This window comes from Ceratotherium simum, chromosome 24, assembly GCF_057802395.1.
Source record: "Ceratotherium simum simum isolate JZ-2026a chromosome 24, ASM5780239v1, whole genome shotgun sequence".
NCBI classification, from domain to species: domain Eukaryota; kingdom Metazoa; phylum Chordata; class Mammalia; order Perissodactyla; family Rhinocerotidae; genus Ceratotherium; species Ceratotherium simum.
The window spans coordinates 2,170,410-2,190,308 of NC_141923.1; the positions used below are offsets into that span (position 1 = coordinate 2,170,410).

A 19,899-nucleotide genomic window follows, 5' to 3' on the forward strand; every position below is an offset into this window, starting at 1 on the left:
GCGGAGAGTACAGCGTGTCGTGTCTCTCCGCACCGCCCCCCGCCCCCCCAGCCTCCCACATGTGCAGGGGCCCGGTGTCGGGCACAGGGCACGCTGTGGAGCCTAGAACTGCCGGTACCAGCAAGCGGGCTCCATCCAGGATCCGGGATGCCCTCGGTCCCCTGGGTCCTGAGTCCGGGGAGAAGCGACCGGTGTTGTCAGGTCACCTGGCCCGGCAGGGGAGCAGCCAGGGATGCTCACCAGCGGGACAGGACCAAGGTCTTCAAGAAGCCCCACACCAGGCTGTGGAGGGACAGGTGCCAAGAGGGTGCACGATGGTCCGTCTGCTGGGCTCCTGTGTTTCAGCTGGGTACACTGCCTCCCCCGCCTTCAATGGACTGGGCTTGGGCGTGGCTAGCCCCATAAGGGGCTAGGGGATAAGGGGCCAGAGATGGGCCCCTGGGGGCAGGAGGGCTTGTCACCCAAAGGTCACTCATGGAGAGTTAACGATTCAAGCGGCAGCAGAGGACTGCACTAGCCCATCCATCCCCTTGGACTCTCTCCCTCTCCCATCTCCCTCCTGGCCCTGGCCCCCACCGATGGGAGCCCTGGCTCTGTCCTGGCCTGGTCACTTGGCCCCACTGTGTCCCAGTCCCTCTTCTCTCACACGGGGACATCAATGTCAGTACTGTTGTGGGGTAAATGCCACAATGTGCGTTACCAGCAGTGAGGGGACATCTTGAGTTGTCCATCATTGTTCCTAGGAAGGAGATGCAGGTGTCACATGTAAACTAACATCCTCAGCTGGGAAGTGTGGGGGGTGACAGCCAGCGGGGGTGGGGGGGAGTGAGGAGACCCCCCGCCACCAGCCCCTGGGAAGTGGCTGGAGCAGGGGCAGGAGGGCCGACTCGAGGCTCTGAATGCCACCGAAGGCTGCGCAGGCTGAGGATGGCGCATACTCGAGCTGGCAACCAGGAGGGGGCTGTGGCCAGGGATCCTGTGGGTTTCAGGGAGTGAGGGGGGTGGGAGGGAATTTGGGGCACAGCAGCTGGCTGTGTAGGGGAGGAAAAGTAGAGACTGTAGTGGGAGGGGTCCAGAGGGTTACAGGAGGTTTCTTTGTTTGCTTGGTTCCAGATGAAAGAAGTTGAGTCTCTGGAATGCCCACCAGGAGCCATGGAGAGGAATGTGCTGGAGTCAGGTCAGATGAGGGGGTGCTTCCCCCTGTCCACCACTGGGGCGGTGTTGAAGGCCCGAGGGAGGGGCGCTGGCTCTGAGCCTTTCCTGGGGAAAACCCGGGGCTCTGGGCCCGCAGGTGTGAGGTGGGGGCACAGGGGGGCCAGGAGGACACCATGGGGATTTAGCCGGGCTCTGCAGGGCCAAATGCTGGCCAAGGCACTAACTCCCCCAGGCCCGGGTCTATAAATAGCCAGCAGGCCTGGGGGAGTCAGGCTTTTCTATAAACAGCCCTGTCCAGGCCCAACAGCTGGGGCCCTGCCAGTAACACACCCAGCCCGAATTAGAACACCCCCCCTGGTGTTGCAGTGGCCCTGTGCACAGTGGGCCTGTCACCAGGGCAGTGACAGTACAAGTCACCAAGTTGCGGGGCCCTCTGTATGACCTCGGGGAAGCCCTCAGGGGAGCGGGTGGGTTGGGCCACCTGGGGTTTCCACTCTCTGGGGCTGCAACTCCCTCCAGGGCCGCGTTGTGCACGGTGACCCAGGACACAGACACCACAGATGCCGACACATACCCTCGCACCCTCAACTGTGAGGGGGCACATAGCAGGAGTGAAAAATGGTGCAGCCGCTTTGCAAAACAGTTTGGCAGTTTCTTAAGAAGTCAAACGTACACTTAACCTATGACCTGGCCATTGCCCTCCTAGGAATCGGTCCCGAGAAACGAACACAGACGTCCACACAGACCAGCACACAGGTGATCACAGCGGCACTGGTCACAAAGGCCTCGTGCTGTTAACAACCCGAGTGACCATCAAGGGGTGCATGGATGATGAAGTGTGGCCTGTCCACACGCGGAACGTTACTCAGCTGAGAAAGGAAGGACTGGCACACGCTCCAGCCCGGATGAATCTTGAAAACATGCTAACAAGCCAGTCACAAAGGGTCACGTACCATATGACTCCATTTATATGAAACGTCCACAAAAAGCACATCCACAGAGACAGAAAGCAGAGCGGTGGTTGCCAGGGCTGGGGGAGGAAGAATGGGGAGTGAATGAGGGGGCTTTTGGTGATGGAAATATTCTAAAACTGGCTCATGGTGGTGACTGCACTACTTTGTAAATCTGCTGGAAAGAGTCACTGAGTTGCATACTAACGATGGGTGATTATGCCCCACAGAGCTGTGCTCACCCCCCTCACTATTCTGGGGTCTGTTCACAGTCTGCTGTGCCCCTGCTCTACATGCGCTGTGGGAGCAGCTAGGCCTACCACCATCTCCTCAGGCCCACCCCTCCTCCTCCCTCTACCCATCCATCCACCCGCTCATCCACCCACCCGCTAATCCAGCCACCCACCCATCTTTCCATCCATCCATTCACCCATTGTCCCACCCCTCTCTCCCTCCCTCCACCAGTCCACCCACCCACCCACCCACATCATCTCAGCTGTTGTGAGGGTCAGACCCCTCAAAGCACTGTCCAGCCCCCACGTCCACCCCCAGCTTCTTAACACCACACAGCTGCGTGCTGGGCCAGCTTTGATCTTTATTGGTTCAAGTCCTTCCAGCTTCCTCCTTGGCAGCACACACCTGGTGGTGGGGGGGGCAGAGGACTCTGGCAGGCGGCCCCTTGCTGGGTGAGGCAGTGAGAGGTGGCAGCCCCTCTGGCTGGACCCTTCCTGTCTCCTAGGCCTGGCTCCAGGGCCTCCTCTCAGCCCAGCGGGAGGCAAGCCGGGCCCCTCTGGAGTTGGGAGCAGAAGCTGCAGGGTGGGTTCTGTTAACGGGGTGGGCAGGCCTCATGGCAGCCAGGGCAGACACCTCCCCACCCTCAGGGCTGGGTGTACCGGTATGGGGGCCAACTCCATGGGGTCCCGCATCCGTCTACTGAGTAGGGGCACCCTGGCATGCCCATGGCACTGCCGGCCAGCCTGCCTCTACCCAACGCCCTGGCGTCCTCTGACCCACCCTCCTATCCCCAACTCAGCCACCACAGAAGAGCAGAAACGCATAAACAGTCATATTTGGTTAAAACCACTCTCCGCTCCAGCCCAGCTGAGCAGTTTGGGAAGCAGGGCTGGGGAGCAGCGGCTGGGCTCCGTTAATGGGGCAGCGGGGGCTCCACCTCAGCCAAGCTCCCATGGCTTCAGGCAGAGGGGTCTGTGAGGGGCTCTCCCCAGAAGAATCTGGGTGCTGGGTGGGTCACTGAAGAGCAGGCTGCAGGCTTGGAGGGACCCCCAGGGGACGCAGCTGCCCGACCTGTCCCCGCTGTGGGCGGGCGCCGTGGTGCATGCGAGTCCGGGGTCAGGTATCAGCATTTAGGAAGCAGACCATGAGGGACCAGGGGCGTGCAGGTGGTCCAGGAGGGTGCCAGGCTGGCTAGGCCCCGGTGTCTGCTGGGGTCCCGGACGCAAGGCCCCAAGAAGGCTTGGGGAGGCCCACGTCCCTGGCTGGGTAAGGCACGGAGTTTTGGCTTCCCAGGGGCCCAGTCCCAGCCTGGCCCCAGAGGACACGTCCAGCGGGCCCCTGCCACGCGGAGGCCGGCGGCCTGAGGGCTCTCTCACTTGGCTTTGGGCTTGGGCCTGAGGCCTGTGGGGAGGGAGAGGAGATGACGTGGTCAGGAACAGCCTTGCTGGGGGCAGCACCAGGGTGCCCACATCTGGGTCCCCAGGCCCCTGCTGTCCTCCATCACCACTGCCCACTGGGCTGTGCCGTGTGTCCCTGGGGCCACTCTGACCCCAGGCCCTTTCTCCAGAGCAGCAAAGCTCATGCAGGTGGAAGGTGCTGGGGTGACCCCAGGAGGCTGCCTCTTGCCCACCTGTCCAAGCTGGGTCTCTGCGCCTCACTCTCCCTGTCTCAGACCTGGCTGCTCTTTGCCTATGATCCCCACGGTCCCTGCTTCTCTCTGGCTCCTTCAATCGCTTCCCAGTGGCCCCTCGCGCAGAATCCTCCTGCCTCGTCTTTCTCCAGCTCGGTCTTGAGGGCACCAGGGCCTTGCCCAATGGCTCCTGTCACCTGCTCGGCCCCCAGGTGGCCCTGCAGGCCACTGCGCACTCAACGCCCGCTGTGCTCTCTGGTCCAGGGACCCTCGTTCGGCTGGTCCCCCAATGCCCCGCCCCCATGGCCACCCCGGAGCCAGGCGCTGACCCAGGCCCCATGGGTCTTGGGCACAAAAACAAGTGGGGCAGAAATGGGCAGTCACCAAGACCCTCACAGCGGGGCTTCAGTGCCACTCCCCCTGCGGGGCTGGGGCGAACAGCGGGGGAGCCAGGATGGTGGGCTGTGCCAGAGAGACGAAGCCTCAGGGACTGAAGGGGACAAAGGAGCCAGCGTGGTGGCCCCACTCGTCCCAGTGGCTGCAGGGGCATCACAGCGGATGAGGGTAATGGGTCACCACACGCTGGAGAGACAACTAAAAAAGGGGGGGAGAGGGGAAATTCGTGGAAGGAACTATGGACGGAAATCTCTGTGTTGCAACTGCCAAGCAAACCGCGAGCCGTGGCTCGGGGCATCCCCACGGGCCGATCACCACCCACTGAGCGGAGCAGACTGTGCAGCCGGGCTGTTGCAACCACACCTCAACCACGGGGTCGTCAGGGTCACCAACCACGGGACAAAGGGGCCCCCGAACCCCTCTCTCGATGCTCTGGGGAGGACACGTGTCACGGGTGTGGAACGCCTGCCCCAAAGGCAACCTGGACCCAGCCAGAGGGCAATGGGACACACCCAAAGTGAAGGTGTCCCCCACGATGTTACACAAGACAAAAACGGGTCGATGTGTGGTCCTGGGTAGGATCTCATTTCCAAAAACCCAAAGCAATGACTACGAACAGTGTGGCGGGGACGGCTGGGCATGTCTGCCCGGGCTGCGACATGTGCTGGGTGTGGGGGGACGGCCTTGTTCTTAGGAGGCTCCTGGGCACACATTCAGGGGCCAAGTGCCGCGATGTCTGTAAGTGACTTCCAAATCGTCCAGTAAAGTGGGGAGGTGGGGGGTGGGCAATGCAGCAGATGTTAACAATTTTGCTATTTTTTGCAAGTTCTTGCCATTTCAGGGTGAAGCGTAGGTGGTGTTCATTACGATCTCATTGCAAACGTCCTGTTGGGCTGAAGTTTTTCCAAATAAACAGCTGGGGAGACGAGGAGGTGGGATTCCGTCCTCCTGACCTCAGCCACCAGGATGGCAGGACGGGGAGGGTGGAGCGAGCTAGCAGAGCAGACTGGCCCACCCGCAGACGGGGAGGCGCATGCCCGGCCAGGAGTGACCCCGGGGGCACAGACCTGCATTGGGCACGTTGAATTTTCACTGGACAGTGGCCACCTGTGTCTGCCAGCCCCCCGGACCCAAAGACCACACGGCCCACTGTCCCCCACACCTGGGCCAGCAGCCAGGGCCAGGGCCGCAAGGCCAAATCCCAGCCCCTAAGGGACATGCCAGCACCATTCTAACAGACAAAGCCAAGCTCAGAAAGTAACCCCACGAGCAAACCCCGGAGCGGAGGGCTAAGCTGTACGCATAGTGAGGATAAACTGTAAAGAGAGTTGCAGCCTTGACTTCACTCCTGCTCTGCTCTGCACCCTGGATCCTAAGCCCCAGGCCCAGTCGGTCGGCACAGCACTGTGGCCCGAGCCAGATGCTGGGCCCGCCCTGGCATGACTACAGGTGTGTGGAGACAGCCTGCGCTCATGGGGATAACAATCGGGCAGGGGACCCCTGCCCTGGAGCCCCCTCCACCCAGCACAGGCCAGGACGCAGCAGGGACCCGGGCCTGTCTGTCTGGTGCATCTGTGAGCCTCTCAGGCCACATCAAAGACCCTGACTGTCCTGTACACAGGCCCAGTGCCACCTCCCTGGGAGAGGCCTGCATCTAAACAGACCTGCCCACTGTTTCCAGGACCTGGCCTCCAGGGAGAGGAGGCCTGTGTATCCACCACAGGAATGATGGCCTGCCTGCTACTGGAGCCAGCCCTTAGGACCGTCCCTGTCTCTCACTGTCTCCCTGGGGACACACGTGGCCAGCACCAGGGCTAGAGGGGGGCTGGGGTGTGCTCTGTGGACTGACTAGGAGTAGAGGTGTGCGCCCCGTGGGCTGCTGGGTGTCAGTAAAGCCCAAGGCTAGCGGGGATTAGAGCCAGTCAACCTCAGCCTATCCCGCCAGGCCCTGGAGGCCAAGCCGCCCCCACCCTCACAGGCCCTGCTTCCCGGTGGGCTACTCTGAGGGTGCACCTTGCCGCAGCAGAGGAGACGCCAGCTAAGCGAGGCAGAGCTCCCGCCCTTCCCGGAGAGGAAGGGGGGAAGGAGGGGCGCAAGGAGAGGCCCACCACCAGCAGCACAGGAGGGCGGGATGCTTGCTGACGCCCTAGGCAGGGTGGAGGGAAGCCAGGTTAGTGCCCAGGAGGGGCCCGGCGCGGGCCGGGCCTCTGCCGCCCCGTTAGTGCAGAGCCAGGCGGTGTACGTACCTTACTGGATCACACAGAACCTTTTTGTTTTATTATCGTCAGTGTCTGGGGCAACCTCTGCTTTCAAATAAAAGAAACGCGCTCAACAGCTGATCACTAGTGAGCAACCCTGAACTTGGAGCCGGGGCCACAAGTGCACCGAGCCAACACGCAGCCGCGCCCCAGGCCCCACGCTGCGGCAGCCACCTGGCACTCCCTGCCGGAGGCGGCGTGAGGCAGGAGTTAGTGGGTTAGGGGCAGAGCAATCTGGGCGGTGGCCCCCCAAAAGCTGCCCCCCGGGTGTCTCCTGTCCTGCAGGATGTGGGGATGCCCTGGGAATCACCCACTCTCAGGGGGAAGAGGAGGGACCGGCCGGCCACAGGGAGGGGTCCAGGGACCCAGCCTGGGATGGATGAGCTTTGACTGCACGCAGATGCCCCCAAGTCCTGCGTGACTCACCCACCCGGCCCCCTGCTCTGGGGGTGACAAGATCGCAGAGCCCCGATTTACCTTCCTGGATTCTCCTGGACCGCTGCTTCCTCCTCTTGCCTGGTCCCTTCGAGGCCCGGCCCCGGGCCCTGGGGAGGGTGCCAGATCCCGAGGAGTCGGTCACTGTGTCCTCCGAGAAGGACTTGTCCAGGGATGTGTCCAGTGCGGAATCTGGGGCTGTGTCCTCCTCGTCCCTGTCCCCATCCTCACCGGGCACTGTGGCGGGGAAGCTGGCATCACAGCCATGGGCAGCTGCGTCCTCTGGCCCCTCGCCTGTGCTGTCGGCCTCAGCCTGGTGGGCGCCCCTCGGCGCTGTGGGGTCCTCAGTGTCTTGGCTGGAACCCATGGCCCCGGGGGGCTTGTCACTGGAGAACTGGAGGGGCTTCAGGGCTCGAGTGTCTCCCAGCCCCACTGAGCAGGCCTCTGCAGAGGGCTGGGGGCCCTGGGGGTCCTCCATGGCCAGGAAGTCACAGGCATCGATGTACCAGGAAGACCGCCTCTCCAGCGGACCCGGGCCGCCCTCCTCTGATGGATCTTCGGCGGGGGGCGGGCTGGGGGCGGTAGCATCCATAAGGTCCCAGCCTTGGGGCTCTGTGGCCACTGGAGTGTCAACAATGGGCTTAGAGGCTGGGCAACTGGTGCCTGCCTTGGGACCTCCCGTGGGGTCACTGGTGGCCACTGTGGATAGAGAATGTTATCAGCGGAGGGCAGGGCCCCACCTCCTGAACCATCCCCACGGCGCCCTGCTCAGGACGTGCTCTCCTTCCATCTCAGCTTCCACCCCAATGCTGCCAGCCCTGCAAAGCCCCCACCCCCAGCACCCTTCCCAGGTGGCCTCCAAGCACGGGTTCCCACAGGCTAGGCCCAGGCCTCAGCGTCCACAGTCTGTCCACAGTGTGGGACAGCAAGGGAGAGCAGGCCCCACGGAGGCAGCACACGTCACCCCTGTCCCCAGCGGCCCGAGGCAGCTGCCCCTGGGGGGGGAGGGCCCCTCCCCCAGGCCCTCATGCCTGCCTCTCCCACCACCTCAGGCCCCCCGAGCCCCAGGGGCATCTGTCAGTGGGCCTACTGGCCCATCAGTCCTGCCAGTCCTGGGGGCTGGACGGACAGCTGTCTCCCGGTGGGGAGCCCTCAGCTGCAACAGAGACACGTGGGAGCACCATCAGGCCGAGCTGACCCTCCAGCCCCGCCTCTCGGCTGACCCGTATCTCAGGGTGGCAGGGAGATGAGAGGGCTCTCCCAGGTGGTCAGGGAAGGCTTCCTGGAGGAAGGGAGGTGCTGGGCCACAAGGATGGCCTAAGGCGCGGACGGCGGACAGGAAACGAACAGAGTTGGGCGAAAGTCTCACCAGGCGCCCTGTCCCTCGGGGGCTCTGCAGCGGCTGCCTTGCTGCCCCCATCTGCGTCCCCTCGGCCGCGGGCTGTCTTCCGCAGCTGGAAGCCCTTCCTGATGTCGGCCAGCAGGGCATCGATGACACACACCTCCTCCTGCTTCCTGCCTCCCTTCCTGACTGAGAAGCCACAGAGACCCTCAGAGACGCTGCTCACGGGGTCCCCGGAGCCCACCCGGGTGGCCTTGAGAGGAGATGACCCAGGGGCGGGGGTGGGCGGTGCTGCAGGACTTTGGGGCAGGGAGGAGAGGATACGGCCCCTGCCCGCCCCAGGCCAGGCCTCACCAGGCTTCCCGTCCTCGTTCCGTGGCCTGCGCGCCTCCTCCTCTGCCAGCTGCTGTTTCCTCCTCTCGGCCTTCGCCGCCTGCTCCTTCCGGTCCTTGTTCTCCTGCGCAGGGCAGACGCGGAGCCGGTGACCCCGGGGCCCTGGATCCGCCACGCAAGCCTGCCCCGCCCGAGGACAGCAAGCGGCCGCCGGACCAGCCCCGGCCCCGGCCCACCTTCAGGGCGCGGAGGAAGAGGTCCCGGAAGGTCTTCATGGTGCTGAACGTGTCCTCCAGCGAGAGCTGCTGGGCGTCCTCGCACAGGTAGTCGGCCAGCTCCAGCTTCTTCTGCTCGATGGCCTGGAACACCTCCTCCAGCGCCTGGGAGCCCGCGATGCTGGCCTGGGGGCACGGGGGCGCGGTCACAGGCCCGCGAGGGCCCGCAGCTGCAGGAGGGTGACTGCCACCGGCACAGGCCCTGCAGCAGTGGTCTCTGCGCAGGACCAAGGGTCTGGGCTCTTCGGCCCCCAGGATCAGGGAAGGCCCCTCACTCTGGCTCTCTGCTCCCCCACACTCACCTCCCCACCCTGGCTCACTCCTACCTTACCGGCCCCAGGCTTGGGGCCTGGCAGACACCCTGGAGGGGCCTGCCTCCCTGGAGACCGCTGGGCAGTGCTTCCCCGGCCCAGGGCCCGCCCGCCTGCTGGGCACTTGCCTGGAGGCGCTGGGCGTACTGCTCCTGCACCTCCGGGATGGAGGAGGACACCTTCCTCTCCATCTCCAGAAGCTTCTTCAGGTTGGTGCTGGACTCCGAATGGATGATCTCCAGGTTGATCCTGAAAGGTACAGAGGGCCGGCTGGGATCAGGTGACAGCTAACGTCCAACTTGCTGGACTGCACACTGCAGGTTGCCAGAACCAAGTTAGAGCTACAGGACGGGCCGAGTGGTGTTGGGGTGAAGTGCCCGCCATGGCAGGTTCTGGGCCTGTGGCGTTAGGACTGTGACCCAGCAGCTCAACCTCTCTGCACCTGATCCTCCTCGCTCGACCCTTAAAGTTCAGCAGCTCCGGAACCAGAGAACCTTCCACAGCAGTGTGGACCCTAGAGTTGGATGGCCTGGGCTGCCCTCCCAGAGCTGCCCCCTCCAGGCTGTGGGACCCTAGGGACGTGGTCCTGCTTCCTCAGGCCTCAGTTTCCCCGTCTGTGCAATGGGGGTGGCACGGCCTTGCTCACTGGTTAACTTTGTAAAGAGGCCATGTTAGACCTGCCCCTAGTGTGACTGTGGCCAGGTTACTCCCTGCCCCTTCGAGGCCTCTGTTCCCTCCTCTGACTGACACGGGGACAGGCCACGGTGGACACGAGGTCCTGCCCCAGAGTGAAAGTGAGCGTCTTTTCGAGCAGTGGGTCCTGGGGGCCCGAGTTGTGCTGCAGCCGTGAGACCCAGCCTGGTCCGGCCACCTGCTGGCCGGGTGAGACGGAGGTGGTGCGGGAGGCGCCTACCCTGCCGCCTGGGAGGGCTGCTCCAGGTCCTGGGGCAGCTGCAGGAGGTCCGGGTGGCTCTTCTCCACCTCCTGCAACAGCACGCGTCCAGTGAGCCCGCTGCACCCATCCCACCCTCTGCAGCTCAGGCCCATGTCCCCGGGAATGCCTCAGCGCTCTGGGCCTCCAATCCCCGCCTTGGGCCTGGTGTGATTCTGGACGTTCGTGCTTTTCTTGGGGACTTGTCGGGGGGACAGAGGTGGTCAGAGCAAGCGAGTGCTGCCGGGGGCAGACAGGCCGAGGGGGGTGGTGCTGCGATGGGGGGGGCACTCCCGAGAGGGGCTGTGGGTGGTGGGTGTGGACTCCACCCTGAAGGCCCAGGGAGGCCCCAGAGAGCGGCCACCTCCAGCACGTGGTGCAGCAGCGTCACGCGGCTCTGCTGGGACTTGGTCTCCGTGAGCTTCAGCAGCGTGCTGATCTTGAAGCCGTCGGCGTCACCTGTGTGGCTGCCCTGCGAGGGACAGGGACGGGGTGAGTCTCCCTGTCTCCCAGGGGGTGTGGGCGGGCCGGGGCGCAGCCCACTTACGTAGTTGAGGAAGTTTCCGATTTTCAGGATCAGCTGGCAGAAGACGGGCAGCTGGTGGCTGGTGAGCAGGCCTGCGGGAGGGCGCCAGGGCTGAGGGAGGGCACGGCGGTGCAGAGCCTCCAAGGGCCTGGCGTGGGGTCTGGGTCCGCTTCTGGTTTTCTTCACTCCCTTGCCCCGGACCCTTCCCACACTCAGCCCAGAGGTGGGCAGGGCAGCTGGAACGCCCCACCACAAACAAGCTCGGGGGCCTGGGAAGCAGGTCTCCCCAACATCAGGGTTCACTAAACCCTCCCAACCCTAGGGGCAGATGACTGCTGCCCTGTTATGTGGGTGAGGATGCTGAGAGGAACTTTCCAAAAGCTGTGGCCACCCTGTTTCTCAGCTAACCATCCCTTGCGGCTTTGGGGAGGGCGGTCCTCCTGGCTCTGTGGCCAAGATGGGAGTGGACGTCCAATGTGTGCGTCCCCCCAGAAATGAGCCGCACCTCGGTGGTCAGGCCCAGCTGTGCCCCTGGCCCGTGGCTGCGGTAAGTCCCTGCTGACTCCTTGCTCAGAGAAAGTGGTGCATGTCCATGTCTGTGTGCACGTGTGTGCAGTCTGTGCATGCATGTGTGCAACAGTGTACACATATGTGTGTGTGCGTGCGTGAGTGTGCAGGCACAGTGTGTGTCTCAGAGCCAGGGGTGGCGGTCCACGGCGAGGTGGAGAAGGTCAGAACCCATGGCTGTGCTCGGTGGCTGTCACGACACCGAGGGAGCAGGGGCCGATGGGCGCCCCTCCTGGCGCCCCAGCCCCCAGGGCTTCGTGGCCCCACTCACTCTTGCAGGCGGCGAGCACCAGCTGGGCCTTGGGCCGCACCATGTCCAGCACGACGGCCGTGCCCTCACACAGCAGCATGCACTCGACCCGCAGCTGGTAGCTGGGACAGCAGAGCAGGAGGTCAGGGGCCGGGGGCCTCCACACACACGCCTTCCCTGGGCCCGCAGCTTGGGGGCTGAGGATCCACTCAGCGCAGGGCTGGGGGGAGCGGCGTCCCAGAGCCCGTCCCTGTTCAACATGCACATTCCCTGGCCAGGCCCCACAGGTTTCGGCAGGGCTGGAGTGCAGCCCAGGAAGGGGCATTTCAGACAAGCACCCAGCGGCCATGGAGGTGCAGAGCCTCCCTGTGGGCAACCCTGCCTCTTAGAACAGGTGGGAGTCTGAGCTGGGGTCTCCCAGGAGGACCTGGGGCAGCCTCAGGAGGCCGCAGGGGCCCTGCCCACCCCCACCCCGACCCCCACCACCGCTGGCCTGGAGGAAGACCCCAGCCACACAGAGTCCCCTCAAGAGGCCCCACGGCTGCGGGTGTATGAGTGATTTCCCCGCCTTCCTCACGGAGCCCTGGGGGAACCGTCCGCACAGCCCCACTCGCTCCTCCAGGTCTGGGCCAGCTCCCGCCCTCACCCCCTGCCCCTTCTCCACAGGCGTGCCCCGGGGTTCCAAGGGCTGCCGAGCTCACCAGGGAACGTCCAGCAGGAGAACGTAGAACTGGTCAGCGACGGCCAGCTTGGCTGGGTCCTCCGTGAAGGAGCGCAGGTTTTCAATCTGTGGGGAGGCGGCCCACCTGCGGGATTCCAGCTTCTGGCCCCCCAGGAAGTCCCCCCAAGGAGCCCTGGATGCCCAGTGGCCTCCACTGCTCACTCCAGCACCTCTCACATCCGGGCACAGCCCATGTGGCTCTGGGCAGTGGGGTGGGGGCAGAGCTGGGTCCCCCACCCCCACCGCTGGGAGCCCCCATGGCAGGCCCGGCAACCTCTCAGTCTCCCATCCCCGCTCACCTCATGCTTCTCAGGAAGGAGCTTGAGGAGCTGTTTGAGCACCTCCACGTCAAACTTGGTGGTGTCCCCCGCCCGAATCATAGCGGTGACCTCCTCATTGGAGCTGGAGGGTGAGAGGACGGACGGGCGCGGTGGGGACGGTAGAGGGAGACATGAACCACCGCCGCCTTGGCCTTCTCGGGACCCTGCCAACTGGGGATGGCCCTTGGCCCACGTCACCTCTGCTGGTCACACCAGGGTCCCCTCCCACACCCACGAGGTTGCTGGGACACAGAGAAGGCAAGCCACCTGCCCGGGGTCACATAGTAATGAGGCTGGGGGCTGAATCACACACTCCCCGTCTGCCAGAGCACCCTCTGCCTCCCCATTCAAGGGGGCTGCTCAGGACACAGGCGGGATGGCTCAGCGATACCCAGCGAGTTCCCTTGTGTGGGCCAGTGCCCAACATCTGCAGGGAAGGACTCGGGGCTGAGAAGCGGAGCCAGGTCTCCACCCTGGCTTGGTGACCACGTGTCTGTGGCTACTTAGGGGGTCCCCAGCTGCTCTCTGGATCTCAGTTTCCCCAGGGAGTCTGGACTGGTGGTCTCCAGGGTCCCTGGCTGGGGCAGTCTGTGGCTGTTACCCCACTGTCTCCAGCCCCAGGGAAGGGATGTGCACTTCCCAGAGCAGCCCGCAGAGGGCACTGCCGAGCCAAGATGAGGGGGCAGCTGGTGGGAGGGGCTGGCCCTGAGACGCGGGCCCCCTCCCAGATCCTCGCTGCTCACCATTTAAACTGCTTCAGGAAGATGTTGAGGCTTAGGCTCTTCTTGGAGTCCAGAAAAGTGATCTGGAAAACACCCCTCGCTCATCAGGCTGGTACCCGGAGGGTGGGCACAGAGCCCCCCCCCCAATCTGAGCCTGACCCCTTCCCCACCTCCTTGGGCTCCTTCCTGGTCTGGGCCACTGCTGGCTCCTTGGGCTTGGCCACGGGGAAGGAGAATAGCCGCTCGATGCTGGAGAAGTCGGGCTCCACCACCTCGGCGCCCGGGCTGCTCAGCGAGGACCACATGGAGCTGCGTTCTGTGGATGAGGTGCCCCCGTGAGGTGCCCCCTCGCGCCTGCCCGGGGGGCCGAGGTGCAGGTGGGCCCCACAAAGGAAGCCCTCCAGCTGCTGTCACGCTGGGTGCATGCATGTGGATGCATGCACGCATATGTCCAAGTTGGTCGGCGACCTGGCCTCTAGCCGGCCCTGCCCTTGACCTCAGCATCAGCACCCCAGCCCCCAAGGTGACAAGCACCCAGGAGCCTGGGCAGTGCAGGGGCAGTAGCATCAGAGACACACACCAGCCTGCAGGGGTGCGTGCAGGGGGAGAGGGCCCTCAGAGGTGACCTCTGACCTGCCCTCGTGCTGCCCCCAACTACACAGGAGCTGAGCTCAGAGCAGGGATGGCCTGCCCTAGACACACACAGGGGGCCCGTGCATGGGGGGCCAGGCCCAGGTGTGAGCACACATGCTCCACGTACCACCTGCCACTGTCCCCAGCAGGGCCCAACCCCGCCCCCAGGGGGAGCCACCTGCGGGGACCTGGGGGTCCTCACCCCTCGCCACGTTGGATGGCAGCTTCTGCCAGTTCAGCTTCTTCATGCGCAGTGTGGGCGGGTTCACCCGCCGGTGGCTTGGGACCCAGGCGGAGCCCAGGCCGTGATCCACCTGAGCCACGATGACCTCCTCCACGCCATCCACTACAGCGGGGCCGGAAGTGCCAGGTAGGGGTGGGGGTGGGGGTGGGCACCCCATGCCAGGCAGTGGTGGGGGTGGGGGCGGTAGGGTCCCACTAGAGTCAGGCAGTGGGGGTGGTGGAGGGGGTAGAGGACACATGGTTGAGCCTGGCAGGGGGGGTGGTGGGGGTGGTGGAGGGGGTGAGGGAACACGGCCTGGCCTGGCGAGGGGGTGGTAGGGGTGGTGGGGGAGGAGGGGGCCCAGCGGTGGAGCTGGGGAGGGGGGGTGCAGGCGGGAGGGGGGTGGGCGCTGGCTGCTCCAGGGCTGTGGGCTGTGGAGCCATCACGTCGCTGGTGCTCTGGGCGCTGACAGCGTGCAGGCTAGTGAAGGCCTCCGCTGGCTGCTGGTCCTCCATCCCCGCCTTTGCGGCACCAGTGTTTTGGGGGGAGCTGCCCCTCTGACTCAGGCCTAGGTCAGCCTGGACGCTCTTGTGGGCCTTGTCCAGGGAGCTTGGGCGGGGCCGCCCCTTGACGGACAGGAGCCGCTGGACCATCTCCTCCAGCGTGCATTCCTGGGCTGTGAGGGGGCATCCAGGGTCAGGGCAGAGGGCCAGACGAGGCAGGCAGGGCATGCATTAGGGGCCAAGGATGGGCACCCTCCCCCCACGGTCTAAGACCGCAGTGTCTGCCCACCAGGCTGAGGTCAAGGAGGAGGATGTGGGCCGGGTGCCCCTCCCCTGCCCCCGTCCCGCCCACTCACCATCACTGGCCAGGAGCACAGCCCGGTTCACCAGGCTCTCCAGAGCCTCCCAGAGCAGCTGGCTAGAGCGGAGGGTGGGCTCCAGGTGCAGGAGGCCCTGCAGCACGGAGAGCAGGTGTGCGGACGCAGGGGAGCAGCTCACCTAGGTGGGGCCAATGAGGAATGGCTGTCAGCAGCCATCCCCTCCCTGGGGCGGGCTGACAACCCCTGGCCTCGGTTTGCCAGGAGCATCCACCCATCACCACTCTGTGCCTCAAAGGGGCCCTGAGTCAGGGCACCCTGACCACCACACAGGTGACATCTGGGGCCGGCTCACTCTGTGTTGGGGGCTGCCCTGTGCACTGTGGGACCGTTTAGCAGCATCCCGATCACCACTCACTTGAAGCCAATAGCACCCCTGCCCAGTTGTGACAACCTCAAATGTCTCCAGATGTTTCCAGATGCCCCCTGGGGACACTCGCCCAGGCTGAGAGCCACCGGGTTCAGTGAAGGACAGGAGGTCCCAGCCAGGGAGGGTCTGAACCGGACTGAACTTGGCCTCCTGGCCTCTCATTGGTCCCAAAGCCCCCCTTAGTCCACCTGATGGTGGCCACTCTGCTGGAGACCAGGACAGCACAGCCACCTCCGGGCAGCCCTGGCCTTTGGAATCCTGTCCTCCTGTGTCTTGGGGCCCTGGCTCTGTCCCGGGGATAGCCCAGACCAGCCCCCAGTCTGCCCAGTCAGGCTCTTCCTCTTTCCAGCTCCTTGACCCCTTGCTGCTCCCCAAGTCTGGCTCCAGATCTGGCCCCACTACCCTGTTCACGGGGAGTCTGACCAAGGCAGGGAAGGTGGCTATTTCTGGCCCCAGACCTCAGGTCACAGCCCACACGGGCCCTCCTCCCAGAGAGAGTCCCTGGAGGGGCTCCCCCACCTTCAGCCCACCTTGTGGAACAGGGAGGCGAAGACCTCCTGGTGGCTGTTCATGTCGATGCCGCCACAGACACGTAGTAGCTCCTCCTCGTCCTCGGCCTTGGCCTCCTCGAAGGCCTCGAGCTGGATCAGCAGGTCGGCGTCTTCCAGATCTCTGAGGTGGGAGGGCCCCGGGCAGGCTGAGCCTGCTGCTCCCACCAGCCTCCCCCCACCCTGGACAGATGCCCAGACAACCCAGCTGGGCCTGTGGCCGGCATGTGGCCACCGCAGCCAGGGGTCGGCCGTGGTCTGTCGGGGCGGGCCTCTCTGGTCAGGGGTGGCGGGCTCACAGGTCTGAGCCTGGCGCCGTACTGGGCTGCCCACGGGTCAGAGGGCAGCTCTACGTCCCTTGGGAAGGGAAAGAGCAAGCTCTCACACTTGCAGAGAGAGATGAGGAGAACGTGCTGGAGGTGGCACAGGATAGGGGGGAAGGCCCTCCTCGGGTGCTGGGAGAGCAGCACTAAGATCACACCAGAGGGGGTCCTCCACCAGGAGGGACAAGGCTTCTGGTCTGAGCAGCAGCAGCTTGGGCGTTCACTGGGCCCAGGACCTGCCAGTCATCTCAGCCTGGCCAATGAGCTGTGCCCTCAGCAGCAGGGCAGGCCCCTCAGCACCTAGCTGACCTTCACCTGAGGCCAGTTCAGCACCAGTCCCTCCAGCCTCAGCTCCTCCTCCTGGCACCCCGCCTCCACCAAGCTGACTTCCCTGGGGGTGATCATGATGAGGCCTGGGACGGGGCTTCTCAGCTACATGGGTACCAGGTACTCAATAAAATTGGAATTCAGATAAACAATGAAGGATTTCTAGCCTAAGTATGTTCCACACAATAGCTGGGATATACTTACACAACAAAAATGACCTCTTGTCTACCTACGACCTGATTTAACTGGCTGTCCCAGAGTGTACCTGGCAACCCTAGTTTCTAGGGGCAGCTGCCAAGCCCCTGGGCAGAGAAATTCTGCAGAGCAGCATGTCCTGCAGTGCTAGGGATGGCCAGCTGGGTCCTCATTGGGACCTGGCCCTAGAGGGGGTGACCCCTCAGGGCTACTCCTAGAGCACCTCCCTGCCCATATGGAGGGGCTGCTCCAGCGGGACCCAGGGGGAAGGGCGCCGGGCTCTGGGGAGTCCAGGCAAGTGGGGACTCACCGCAGCCGCGTCAGAATGTCCAGCAGCTGCAGCCCTGGGAAGGGACAGACGGGGTCAGTGGGCCTCGGAGGCTGCTCTGGCCAAGCCCCCCGGGTCACCTGCACCTTCTGACACCTTCCCCTCCACCCTCTCCCGGGGCTCAGCCCCACCACCCGGAGCACCCGGCCGTGGAGTAGGACGGAAACTCTGCCATTCCCACGGGACACAGGGACACGAGGCTCCAGAGGGCACACAGCGGTGCTCGTTAAGTGGTCACTGCTGGAACTGGGGGTCAGGCTGCCTGCCTCCCTCCACTGCCCCGTCAGCCTTGCACGGAGCCCTCCAGGGTTAAGGCCCAGGGTCCTGAAGGCCCCAAGGCCACCAAAGGGAGCAGGTGGGGGCAAGAGGCTTCCCAAGCCCGCAACAGACCCTTCCTCTGGGGCTCTGGGGGGTCGGGGGTGCGGGGCACTTCCCGGGAGAGGGCAGTGCGGGCCGGGCCGGCCGAGGGGACTCTGTAGCAGAGGCCCGGGGCGTGGTTACCGATGAACTCGCTGCGCAGCTGGGTGCGGGTGCGGAGGTCCTCGGGGCCCAGGATGATGGCATTAATCACGCTGAGCAGAGTGACCACGTATGGCACGTTGCTGCTGTCGGAGAGCTCACTCATGATGACGCTGAAGCGGTACTGGCGGCTGCACACCGTCTGCGGGGAGGCTGGGGTCAGGGTGCAACCCAGGCCCCACCCAGGCGCCGGCCACCCCGCCGCTCACCTTGTAGTGGTCCAGGGCGTCCAGAGCCAGGGTGTGGCCCTCAGGCGAGTAGATGCACAGGGCGGCCAGCAGCTCAAACACCTGCTTCTTGACCATCACGTTGGATGTGTCCAGAGCTGCCGAGGGCCAGGGGTGTCTCAGCGGGGCCCAGCGTCCCCAGAACGGGGCTCTCCTCCTCCCCGTCAGCCCTTCTCCCACCCGTGCCTGCCTGCGGCCTCAACTCCCACACTCGAGCTGGGAAAGTGGGCAGACACCAGGGGGCGCTGTGCACTGGCCACGGCCCACATCAGGACCTGGCCCCTCCAGGGCCCCTGACCCACCTCCGGACCACAGGGCCAGACCCTACACTGAAGGGCTTGGAGGCAGGGGCAGCCCAGTCACCCTGGGTCTGCTCGGGCTGGCCGTTAGTTCTGAGAGGGGTCCCCGCTGGCTCTGGGCCCTCGGCCCACATCGGCACATCTCCCTGGGCTGAGCCCACGTTTCCACCAAACTTGGCAGCAACTGTGTTTATGACAGACAGCTACAATGCCTCCTTGTCCCCAGGAACCCCTGCCTCCCACCTCATTCCCTGAGCTGGGAAAGTTCTGGGGTGTCCCTTGGCTGGCCCTGCTGAGAGCAAGTCACAAAGGACTCTACAGAGGGGCTCAGCCAGGCCTGGGCTGGGCAGGAATGAGGCGGCCTCTGGCTCACTCACCCCTACAGGCACTCGCCCACCCCCATGAACCAGCCTGCCCATCACTGCCCACCCCTAGAGCCCCAAGTATCAGTGGGACTGGTCGCTGCCAGGGAGCAGCACAGCCTGGTGGGCAAGGGACACACAGTGACCACTGTCCACCAAGGGCCACCTGGGGTCTCTCTTGAGGGTTGAGGACCAACTCTGGGTGCAGCCTGGGGAGACTTCCTGGAGGGGGTGACCGTGAACCAGAACTTAAAGGGTGAGCAGAACTCTGCAGGCGCACAAATGTAGAGAACAGCCCGAGCAGGAGGTGGAGGCCAGGGCCAGCAGCTCGGGAAGGAGTAGACCCCAGATGGCCGGAGCAGGGGACAGGGTGCTAGTGGGGAGGGCGGAGGAGGCTGTCAGCAGGGTTGGGCTGGACTAGAAGGGCTGGGGCTTGAAGCCAGGCAGAGTGTGAGCACGGCCAGTCAGGTGGACTTGTGTTTTTGACCCAGGTGACTCCAGCTGACATGACAGGGACGGGGGCCTATAGAGAGGGACCTGGAGACCGGGTAGAGGGCAGGGCCAGAACCAGCACAGGGCTGGGTGGAAAGGCAGAGCAAAGTCACAGAACAGAGGGGACAACTAGGTGCAGCTGGTGCAGACCACCGGCTCCAAGGTGACCTGGAGGTCTCAGACTCGGGGCTGATGGTGGTGCTTTCCACCATCATCCACTGGAAACTGGTTCCTCCTCCAAGAAGCCCTCCTTGCCTGCCTGGCGAGTTCTCTCCTCCTGTGCCCCCAGCCCTCCCACGGCCTTTCTCGGCCTGGAGCCTCCGGCTGAGTTACTCAGGTCCGTCCAGCTGCCCGTGGCTCACCCAGGGAGAGCTGGCGCACGTAGGCCTGGTTGCTGAGGATGTACTGGATGCCCTGCTGCGAGTTCATGACGGCGCGCACGCAGCTGATGCAGGTGAGCTGCAGCAGGGCGTCGGAGATGCGGGCCACACCGCGGCCGGACAGGCGCGCCAGGGCCTCGAGCAGCAGGTCCAGGCCGCTCTGCTCGAGGAACTGCACCATCCAGCCGCCGTCGCTGCTCTCCAGGCGCTTGCGCAGGCCGGAGTAGTTGACCACGGAGGGCATCTGGAGCAGCCGGATGCACAGCTCGGGGTCGGCGTTCTCCAGGTTGGCCTCGGTGGGGTCCGCATCCTGCGGCCCCAGCTTCTCCTTGAGCGCCGCCCACTTGCGCTGCGCCCCCTCCTTCACCGACATCTTGCCAAACTGCAGGGACAGAGGGGACGGAGCGTCAGCCCGGAGCCCGGCCCCAGGGATGGAG

General features: G+C 64.6%; 1 protein-coding gene across 1 annotated transcript in view; it reads right to left on the reverse strand.

Moving 5' to 3' along the window:
- Positions 1-2,680: 2,680 nt before the first annotated feature.
- INF2 (inverted formin 2) overlaps positions 2,681-19,899 on the reverse strand; it is a 29,039-nt gene continuing 11,820 nt past the window's right edge. The window contains 22 exon segments of the mRNA XM_087447833.1: positions 2,681-3,740; positions 7,101-7,757; positions 8,428-8,589; positions 8,755-8,857; positions 8,970-9,134; positions 9,448-9,568; positions 10,233-10,303; positions 10,615-10,722; positions 10,798-10,868; positions 11,615-11,715; positions 12,295-12,380; positions 12,614-12,716; positions 13,378-13,439; positions 13,527-13,672; positions 14,192-14,544; positions 14,546-14,888; positions 15,072-15,213; positions 15,993-16,134; positions 17,166-17,199; positions 17,685-17,844; positions 17,912-18,027; positions 19,445-19,844. Coding sequence (XP_087303959.1) covers positions 3,712-3,740; positions 7,101-7,757; positions 8,428-8,589; positions 8,755-8,857; positions 8,970-9,134; positions 9,448-9,568; positions 10,233-10,303; positions 10,615-10,722; positions 10,798-10,868; positions 11,615-11,715; positions 12,295-12,380; positions 12,614-12,716; positions 13,378-13,439; positions 13,527-13,672; positions 14,192-14,544; positions 14,546-14,888; positions 15,072-15,213; positions 15,993-16,134; positions 17,166-17,199; positions 17,685-17,844; positions 17,912-18,027; positions 19,445-19,835 — 3,666 coding nt within the window. The 5' untranslated portion in view covers positions 19,836-19,844 and the 3' untranslated portion in view covers positions 2,681-3,711.